An 11,062-nucleotide genomic window follows, 5' to 3' on the forward strand; every position below is an offset into this window, starting at 1 on the left:
AAAATGTGTTGAAATGTTGGGGAAACAGGAACAGTTTATGAGGATTTTTCTTTAAAAGAAAAAAACAATCATAGCAAAGACGGTGGACATCTCGGATCAGCTTCTCTCCAGATGTAACTGTACAGGAGAAATATATTCCTTCTTTAGCGACTAAATCTCCTTTGATTGATAAACTGCTATAGTCCAGGTGAAGTGGAAGATGAAAGCAGGCGAGGCCTTAAGTTCGGCCGTTTTGAGTCGAGATAAAACAACATGTGCGAAGGTTCACCAGGGGCAACCACCAGACCCTTGCAGTATGTTAGCATGTTTCCCATCACTCTCCGTTTCACTACACTGCAGAACATCCATCTCCTGAATGCCACCCTGCGTCTGTCTGTCCGCCCCTGGCCTTTGTGTTGTAGCCAGCCTTTGATTTTGGGGAAGGAAAAGGGATGAAAGCAAGAGCATAATGAAAGAAAGGGGAGTAAAACAGACAGCTGACCTTAAACACTTTCAGCTCCTCCAGGATCAGATCTTCATGGAGGGATTGATTGCTTGGCAGTACAATCACCTTCTGTACTGTACCCTTGTCTGGAGGCAGAAAGCAGACAAGTCATGAGCATTAAACAACTGTGTGAAACAGATATGCCCAGTCACACTACAGAGAATGCAGCGAAACTACAATACAACACTTGTGAGTTTGTTTTTTTACTCTGAGTCGGTTTTCCTTTGCCCGTGTTTGCTTTTGAATTAGGCATGATAGCCACTGCCAGTTTTCATAGCAAAATCAACTGTGTCAGGGGTGGGAATTGAAGCTGTTAAGCCCGTGTGAGGGAGGACAAGGGCCACGGAAAGGGCAAAATGCAATGCAACAATCATCAACGTGGCTGTTTTGTCCTGGGAGTTGGCGCTGTCGAGAAGGGAGAAGGAGTTACAGTAACAGCTCCTGGAAATGCGTGATAAGAGCGCCTCCCTCATCCTTGAGACAAAGCAGCATTTTTTGGAGCTCAGATATGGGTTGGACACAGCACTGGCTCTTCTTCAAGAATCCAGGCGGGAGAAACAGAATGCAAAGGCTGCCTGATAAACACAAGCAGCTGTGAGAGAGAGCCCGAAAGCTGCTTGCTGAATACAAATCTGTGTGGACACGCACGAGAATGGATCCATGCATAATTAAATACGCACAAACATTTTATTCTGTTAAACCAACATGTTTTGGGTGTAAAAACAAGAAATGTAGTATTATAGACTTGGGCTCTCTGGGACATTTGCCTGCCTGCAAGGTGATCTATGCATTTCTGGGAATTTATAAAAACAAATGACAATATTAAGGTTAAAACAAGAACAAAATATCTGCAGGTTTTCTCACATGAATCAATGAAAGCAAACCATACGAGGCCAAAGTCCTCTCCTAAGGCACTATGACCTATTTGCGACATAATTCATCATAAATGCTGTATCATGCTGTCTGTGTTTTGAAATGTGCCAACACACACAGTTTACAATCGCCTCCGTTATCTGTTCATCTGATAACCAGCTGTTTCGATTGAACTTCACTTAACTTATTAAGCAGGGCACGTCAACTCATACGAGAGAAGATTTTGTTATTGCCACTTATCATCTCATAAATAAGTTTGCTTCCAACTTCCTGGTTACAGGATTGGAGTGACTGTTCCATAAGGTGCCCATTAGAGCACTAATAAAAAAAATCAGACAAGGATATACTAGCTCATACGATATGATAATTCTCCTGTTTATATAAGCTGATAACACATCAGATATTGAGGGGCAATAACTGTAAATATATAATAAATGTACTGCTTAAAAATCAATATGCAGGTATCAGAATAAAAAAAGGCTGTTTATTTAAAAAAATACATATGCTGACATACTGTATAATTATCAGACACATCACACTTATTGTTATCAATAACAGCCTTACAAATCCAGTTTTGATCAGGCCCTGATGCTCATGCCAAAAGTAATGTAAGTTAAACATTTTTAAATAAATGTAAACTGCACGAGAACCATTTCTGCGTCATTGGGCTCATGGCAAATGGACAGATGTGTGCCTATTTGATGAAAGAGTGCTATTGCGTTTACTAGAATGGGATGGACGTGAGGTTACAAGGACAATAACAATTTTTGGAGACAAAAAAAACCCTTAAAGCTGACTGTGCTTTGCTAAGAACTGCAGGACATGCTTTTCTCCCATACCTGTTCCCAAGAAGAGAACTTGGTAGTTGCCGTCGGAGGCCACGACCTGGTCCACTGCCACTGATGTGTATTTGTAGTCAGCGTTGGTCCGGACGACCAGAGGTCTCCTCCCCAGCGGGTAAATTGGGTTGAACATGACTGGATGGTTCCTCACGAAGGTCACCACGTCATCTGGGAACTCCTTTGTTGTGTGGATGTCAGGTGTGAAGGCTCCACCAGGACACTGAAACAAAATAATGAGTATTGAGTTAAAAAGATTGTCAGTTTCATCATTGACACAATACAGTACATTAGTTTATGTTTAATAGTTTAAACATATCCTCATTGAGGAAAAATACATCACTATTTGTAAAGTTTTTCTGATAATCTGAATATATGGAGATTAAATGTGGAGTCCCACAAGTGTCCATATTGGGGCCTTTGTTTATGTTTAGTTTATGTTTAGCCTACTCCTACTACTAGTACTACTACTACTGTATTCTTTGGGAAATTACTTCTGATATTTGATGACTAGAGGATGAATAGCTGAGCAATATGAACTTAATGACTAATATTTATGTTCAGCTACTGAAATGTTTTAAATGTAATAACGTTTGTTGGTTAATTAACTGATGTAAGACAAAGGCTGGTAATACAACATTTGTATCTGCCTTTTGCTTTTCTGGCCTGAAATTTGAAAGGAGTTTTGGATCAAAAAATGTTTCACCTTAAATGAAATTTAGTTTCAGAGTCATGCTCCGGAATAATTAATTGATTAATGAAAGGCTGAGAAAATAACTCACAGTTCCGGGCCTTGGGTAAGGGATGCGGCCCTGGAAGGCCACCCACTGAAAGTTTGGTCCGTCTCTGTGAGCGAAGGGCCCGTTGAAGACGGTGAGGATGTCGGCCATGTTGTACACACACACTGCCGAGCCTTTAAACACGGAGCTGAGGAAATGAGATGCATACTTTGAAGAAAACACAACAGTGGGAATCTACTACAATCACAACCTGGAGACCCACCCTGCTGAAATATTCTGCAGTTGTTTATTAAATCTCAGTTTCTTAGGCTGTTATGCAGTCTGGGTGGAACCAAGGCCCCTCTCCAGAGGGGATAGCTCTCCTAGTCCCCCTTCATTTATCTGATGTGGCTTGGCTTAGTCATTTAAAAGCATACTGCTTTACACATAAAACAGTCTTTGTTGAAAGGGGGAGCAGAAGCATATTGTTTGAAGTGGAGACGTAGCAAGAATCACAGTGTGGAGAAAGGAATAACATTGAGGTGGGAGACCTGAAGGACCTCACTGTTTGGTTTGGCTGTGTTCATTGAGCCGGGATACTCTACTGTAACCTTTATATGATCCTCTGGTAACAAGTGGATCGAGGGCTAGGTTTACCAGATGAACTCATTTAGAGATCAGACGACATGGATCAAGTGACCATTCCTTTAAACCTCAACATTACTATGCAACCTTGCTGACTGAGACTTTCTGCTGAATGAGAGACGTTTCATATAGTTTATTTAGTGTGGTTTTCCCTAATTACTACAGAGGTTGAGTCAGTATGTGGTAAAACAAAAAAAATGTCTCCATCATTTCTTATTGAAGAGATCATAAAAGGTAAAAGGTACCCAAATATAGTTGTTCTGGGATTAACTATACTAAAAGCTTTACAAATATTGTTGACTTTTAACTTTATATATATATAATTAATATAATAACCAAAAGAACACAATGTATGTCAAAATGTGGTTATTTACAATTTTAGAGATCTGTAATGCTAGCATTTAAAACTGGTAAAAAAAAAACACAGTAAAAACTCCAACAACAAAACACGTCTGCTGCGATGTCGTGTACCATCAACTAACAACCCCAAAACCTGACAAACAAGGCTTTGGTTTCAACTATCTGAAAAATGCAGCAATGAAATTCTTTATCACACATACAAATCTGACCAACAATACATGCCACGTAATACGTATACTGTATTAATGCGTACTATAAACATATCCTTTTCACTCGGTCAGCATAATGATCCACTCCTGCTTGCGGTCATAAGGAAAAAACATAAAAATGAGGGCCATATGGTAATCCACCCGGCTGTTGTAATTGATCATCAGAATGCTCTGGTCTGCAACATGACTGATGACCTCTCCATGTAACAGGCCGTAAAAGCCCCTACCCTCCTTCTGATATCCAGTCAGTGATTAACATAACCGCTGAGGCCAGCAGGAGTGTTACCGTTGGCTTTACCGTTAGACTTACCTTGTGGACGTGAAGACTCCAAACACCAACAGGCCCTTGGGCTGATCGGTTTCCAGCAAAAACACATTTTCTGTAAAGGAAAACACACGTGCACACATAGACAAACTTTTAATACTTTCAACAAATTCCCTTTATCCCACATCACTTCATCCTGCAGGTGAGACTGCCAAAAAGCGAATAATGCATGCATTAATAACTGCAGATGTTGACAGATTGACTGGTCAGATGATATAAATGAAAACGCAGGTTTAAAGTGCTGCAAGCTTGTGTTGGAGGTTTTAAAAGCTGAGGCCCCAAAAGGACTGGAACAATATGCTTAGATGATTACAATGTAACAAAAAACAACAGAATAATTGTTATGAGAGTTCATAAAAGGCTATAGTCCCAATCCAGACCACACAAAAAGGACTTCCACGGATTGTTTTTGGAGAAAGCAATCACAGGAACAAAAAATAGAGAGATTGAGGCAATAAGGAAGGTCTTTTGTTTGTTTTAAAATGTTTCAAGTTTCATGAAAACAAAAAGGAGCTTGCACGCCACACCACAAATAAAGGAGATATAAAACATGCAAAAACATGCAAAAACACCCAAATGGTCCAGTTCCTTATTTCACCCACCTAACTCGTCAAAGTGAGTTTCGGTGCCGTCTTCCTCCAGAACCGAACACACCATCCGGGCCTTCTGGAAGGTGGTCCATTTGTTCACCAGGCTGCGCTGTCCTCCGATGTCACTCTGCAGACAAAAGTGGCACATTGGAAGAGAACCGGAAAACTATTGATTTATTTAGGCAAAGAAAAGGGAACTCACTGGACACACTCTGGCCACCATAGTGTGGATATTTTTAGTGTTTCCACTATTATCCGTCAGCCTCTCGCGGAAGAAAAAGTACAATTTGGCATCATTAGGGTCTGTCCCGTCTGGGATCAGGTGGGCGTCAATGAAGATTGGCTCTGATGGAAGAAAAAAAAGGAAAAGACAATTTAGCAATCAATATTAAAGGAGTGAAACCTATTTGAGTAAAGAGAGGCAAGTGAGAACAATTCTGATCTAAATTGTTTTTCTCTCCTAAGGTTATGATTTAATAAAGGGAGTTTTTGTCTACCTATTTAAAAAAAAGGCATTAACAGAGAGAAACAACAATTGTAATCATCAATTTTTTCTCATGGCTTCTGCATTATATATATATATATATATATATATATATATTTGAAGATATACTTTCAATGTTTGTGTGCTTACCACTAAGCCACTTAGAGTTGTGCTGGTCTGTCCGCACCGCGTTCCTCTTGGTCAGGCTCCTGAAGATGGCAGCATCTGTCCCCATGAAGTCAATGTACATGCCTGAGAACAGCTCCTGGTCTGAGGGGAACATACAACAAATCAACAATATTGTAACATGCAGTACTTTGTATAGCCAAAACACAAGTGCTTCTAGAAACAAGAAAATACAGAAACAGCGTCAGCTATTTTGTTTTATATTGATAAAGTACACCTATTTTATGACTGATAAATAATGTCCTATGAATGGGTTTACAGTGTGTGTGTGTTCTGCCGCTGATACGCTGCCTCATGCTCTTTATCATTCCTTTACTCTCACTTCATCATCCATCGGTTCCAGACCATGTGTTTTGGAGAATGCGGGGCAAGTTAGGGGAGGATTAGGGGAATGTGGCCTGCATCTAATCTTGCTGGCTAAGGAGCGAGTGTTGACAGCACTCAGACAGTCACCGAGGGTCCAAAACATGACGACAGGGAGATGAAGTGCAGATTTTATACAGCTCAGACAATGCCCTTTATTCTCAGTCGAATCACTGCTTCCAAAGGCTTTTCTTTGACCTCTCCTTGATTTGGCAAAGCACCTTCCTCCTTACCCCTTTAAAGATATTCCACCCTCCCCTCGGGCTCCCTCCATGGCATCTTTGAGTGTGCTCACTAGCTGGCAAAGCTGCTGCTGACACGGCCATGCTCAGGTGTCAGAAAGCAGATCTGAGGGTGCTATGTGTCGCCTTTAGCGTGTCAACAGCAACCCAACACTGCTCAACCAATCAGAGATCAAAGTGAGGGTGCAGGCTGACCTGAAGAGGGTACTTATTCAGCCTCTGGGGGTCCGTGTCTTATGTGTTGTGTGAGCCACGCTGATATTTTAATCCTCTTAAAAAAAGATTTAACCTATAATAATTCACACTTAACCAAAAATTCAGCTCCCGGAGGAACAAATGAACAAATCTAGAGGGCTAATAAACTTCAAATGATTTATTTTGTATGTTAACAACAAGTTTCTCATGAAGGTGGAGGCACATACTGTGCATGACGGAGACGGTGTTCACTTGAGGGTTGAAGGAGCACCTCCCTTTCCCAGATTCGCTCCTCGAGTCGATAAGAAACACTTGTTCCTGTGACAGAGAAGAGGAAGTCAGACATTGTGGAGACAGTTTTTATATGAAAAGTGGTTTCCTGAAGTGGCCCCGACCACAATAAAACGGCATGTACAGTATGAGCGTAACAAATGTCCCAACAGGTAGCAAAGCTCATGTTTCCATCCTTTTTAAAAACAGTCTTGGCCGAGTCTACCCTAACTGGCCCGTGTGGGACAGTAAAAAGATAAATCCAGGGAGGAACTTTCTTGCTGATATGTTTGATAGCCATCTCTCCATCTCAGGTGGAAAGGCAGCCAAGTTTAAATCTGCTACTTGTTGAAAACCTGACTTCCCTAACATCTTTTACAATAACCTGTGTAAATAAATTACAGGGCCTCTTCTCCCATCCTTTCAACGTTTGGCCCATGGGGGTGATGGTGCTTCCTCGAATGGGAAAGCCACGTCAGATGAGGACATTTTTTCCAGACAAATGTGTTTGTCTGCCAAGAGGTGCCGACTACTTCATGGTTTTGTCATTAACCTCTACACTGCAAAGAATATCAATTTTAACAAGTAATTTGATATTAAAACAAACCATTCCCCCATCCACTTGAGAATGTGTTTTTTAAATTAATTGTCGGTTTTTAGTATAAAAACTGATTTAAACAGTCTGGACTAAAGGACTATTTTCTCATTTATCTGCGGAGGAAGGAAGATTTCCTAATAATCCCCTTGAATCTCAACTTTGATTATTAATCAAATGTTTAAATCAGAATACTAAAATGTATAAAGGGGATATTTTAAACAACTTTCTTCCTTTGACAATTGACAACTGATGTACTGATACTATGTTACAAGTCTAACTTCTCTAATGGAGTTTTTGCATCTTATAAAAGATTTAAAGACTAATTCAGATATAAATGAACCCAGTAAGATTGATATTTATTGCAGTGTAAAATACCAATCAGAGGAGTACAGATTGACACATGTGAATAACCTTTCTGTCTTTTACAACAGACACAATAGCCCGAGGCACGTTCCCGGGGCAAAGGTCCCCACTGTGTGAACTTGCTAACAACTTCCCAGTAAAGCAGCTTGTTATAATTAACAGATATCATTCGTGGGACTCTAACATGTTTGAGTTTAGAAGTTGAAAATTGAGTAGGCTGCTTTTCAAACAAAACCCCCGAATGACAAAAGGAACAACAGTGTGTCAAGAGCGTGTATGGAGGCTCACTCGCTGTGCATATTGGCAGCAGTCTGTTGCTAATAGTTGTTCACTCAGTGAGCACTTTTCTACTGGAGGGCTTCCCTGCTCTCACTTCCAGAGCTGTGAGGCTGGAGATAAAAGAACAGTGCCCAGAAATAAGCCCTCTGTCCCTGACACTAGAGCTCCATTTTCCCCCTCTTATCCTCTGCAGCTCCTCTCTCGAGGCATCAAACTGAATACAGGAAATGTTTGCTTATATAAAGTTATGAACTCTCTCTGGTCATGTGGTGACACTGCTACATTCCTAGTTGACGAGAAGAATATGCTCACAGTTGCTATCTGATGAATTTCCTTCCAGGGAAAGATAAAATATGATATGATGATATAGCAATTTCCTCTGTGCTTGTTGTCATCCGCTGCACACACTTCCAGTATTTGCTGGCTCTAATGTTGAATTCCTTTGCAGAAGAGTGTTGTGAGGACATCTTATTTCATATTATTACAGTTATCCATCAAACCCATGTTATATGTACTCATTAACCTCTCAAATTAGATAAAATCTGATTCAACATAAGATAAATACTTCTCATTCTGTTATTTTATGATTTCCTAATCTGTCACACAATATATGTGGTTTACCTGCTCTGGGTGGCAGTATTCCCACTATGAGAATTGTATTAGCTTAGAGGTGACACTTACATTGATTAAACTATTTTCCGAGAATAAAAAAGACAAGAATTACAGTCTTAAATTAGCAATAAGCATTTCTAGTGCATTAACTCAATTAATATAATTAGGTGTATTTTCGTAATAATATAAGGGACCTATACTATCTTCGGTAACTCAATATGATAGCTTTAAAAACATTTTTTTTAAAAATGTGTTTTGACTTTTTGGATCATGTTAGAGGTCAGCAGCCTGGAGTGTGTCCTAAAGTAATTGAATGGAAAACCAGGAGGAACAATCCATCAAACATATTTACAGTTTTCGGTCTCTAGCCTCTCAAAGTTTCAGTTATGGATGTGATGCAGGCCACAATCCCTAAACATGGTTTGCACCAGAAAGAGTTTGTATATTTAGTGGAGTGAGTCCGTCATGGTTTTCCCACCTCTGGTCTGCGGCCCCTGTTGATGTACGCACAGACGGGACTGTACGCTCCGCTGCCACACATGAACAGATGGGTTCTGTTGTACGGCTGCACCACCCGGATGAAGTTCCCACAACCATGCTGGAAAGTACAGATAAACAAAAAGAAATGTTAAAAGTTCAGTAGGTGAAAAACAACTGTAAACTCAGAATAACTCCGATGTAATTGTTTGGCTAATCTTTCATAAGCTCCTTGTCTCTAGCACAATGCTTTAAAGCAAGACTGTGAAGCTTTTTGGTAAAGAAATAAGACACTGTTCCCTGTGCAAATGAGAATATTCATTCTTAGCCAAACACGCCAAGTTTTGCTGCTACACTCATAGATGAGTTCTTGTGGCCGGTAGTTTATGATGGCTAGAGGTAGCTAACTATTGATGTACAATATAATCTTAGACTGTAAATATAATTGCATAACCCAGAGTGGACGGAAAACCGAGAATGACTTGTTTTGATCTTGATAAAATGTATAGGCCATACAATACATGTATAAAATTCTCTTTGGATAAATGTCAATTGTTAAGAAAACACAAGGCGGATTTTCCCACACATCAAAAATAATAATAATTATAATAGTATTCTCCTTAAATGGTAAGGACTGATCTGAAGGTTAGTGTTAACGAAAAGATACAATGCAATTTCTTCAGTCTATGCATTCGTAAATTAATTTATAATTCAGAGAAATGCATTAAAAGATAAGCAATTCTTGGTTTCTCTATAGTAGTGATCAGGGGCACCGTAAGGGGGTGAAAAGTTAGGACGATTCTAAGGGCCCGTGACTCACAGGGGCCCAAACTATTTTAGAACATTAAGAATAAAATGTTTAAGTAACCAATGTGATATCTTTTCATGGGGCCCAAAATCCCTGGCGGCGCCCCTGGTAGTGATACAGATAGCTAAACACAATAATTCCGCATCTAGCTAAGTGTTACTCGTAGCCACAGTGGCCACTGTTCATCAATCATTACATTCACTTTATACAAGCTTAAATACCTTTTAATAACTTTCAATATGAATAGCAGATGGAAAAACTTCTCCGATACTTGACAGCATGTTTAAAAAAGTACTTTGATATTTTCTTAACCTCATCTGCACTGAATCACACATTACAGAGGATAACGTCTGCAGCATTTCCTGGTACTCAGCCAACGTGAATACCAAATCCAGAACTTGTTTATCTCTCCTGGAGTATCCTATTCCAAATGAGGGAGTAATTCAAACGTATCTCACTTTCTATGACGGTTATACACAATCAAACAATTCCACAGCTCACTGGTCTGGAATTAAGGCCAGTGGAAACACAGTGTCAGTGGTATATGTGATATAGGTGAAGCAGATCTTCCTCCAGCTCTGCTTACATGTACCAAAACGGCAGCAGTGGGAGAGCTGGACTTTGTGGCTAATTAAGCCTGAGCTTGCAGAAAAAGGAGTGTAGGAAAGAAGAAGTATGGAGGAGAGGAAGATGCATTGGGGGAGCCTTCAGGAACTTTGCCATGGCTGCAGGAATGGCAGCTGCTGCAGCTCGCGGTCGGTGCACAGCTCCACTGGGAACTATTGAAGAAAAACAACCTTTCACCGTCACACACCCATCTCTGTTATTTATCTCCCTATCTCTGTCCGTCTTGCTTTCTCCACACTTTTTATTTCCCGTATCATCTCATTACACCCTCCTTCAACCTTCACACACCCAACGGCTTTGGGGCCTGCACCCGTATCTTCTGTCAGATATACAGTATAGGTAGCCGCATCCTGTTTTATTTCCCTCTTGCGTTCCCTATGCATATGATGAGCAGCCCCCAGTCTCAAATTCAAGTGGTGATCACATCCAGTTCAAAGTGCTTTTGAGCTAGCAGCAAACAGATGTAATCAACCTGGTTGGTCTATATTTCTCCTTCTGTGCCCCCCCCCCCCCC

General features: G+C 40.4%; 1 protein-coding gene across 1 annotated transcript in view; it reads right to left on the reverse strand.

Moving 5' to 3' along the window:
• The window catches only part of sema3c (sema domain, immunoglobulin domain (Ig), short basic domain, secreted, (semaphorin) 3C), a 35,883-nt gene that overhangs the window by 6,825 nt on the left and 17,996 nt on the right, over positions 1–11,062 (reverse strand). The window contains exons 5-13 of the mRNA XM_010775764.1: positions 9,115–9,234; positions 6,742–6,832; positions 5,679–5,798; positions 5,247–5,389; positions 5,057–5,171; positions 4,440–4,509; positions 2,979–3,123; positions 2,197–2,419; positions 482–570 (exon numbers count right to left, since the gene is read on the reverse strand). Of these exons, the coding sequence (XP_010774066.1) occupies positions 482–570; positions 2,197–2,419; positions 2,979–3,123; positions 4,440–4,509; positions 5,057–5,171; positions 5,247–5,389; positions 5,679–5,798; positions 6,742–6,832; positions 9,115–9,234 (1,116 nt within the window). The remainder of the gene's footprint in view (positions 1–481; positions 571–2,196; positions 2,420–2,978; positions 3,124–4,439; positions 4,510–5,056; positions 5,172–5,246; positions 5,390–5,678; positions 5,799–6,741; positions 6,833–9,114; positions 9,235–11,062) is intronic.

The sequence above is a fragment of the Notothenia coriiceps genome, unplaced genomic scaffold (assembly GCF_000735185.1).
Source record: "Notothenia coriiceps isolate Sejong01 unplaced genomic scaffold, NC01 NC01_scaffold00016128, whole genome shotgun sequence".
Classification (NCBI taxonomy): Eukaryota; Metazoa; Chordata; class Actinopteri; order Perciformes; family Nototheniidae; genus Notothenia; species Notothenia coriiceps.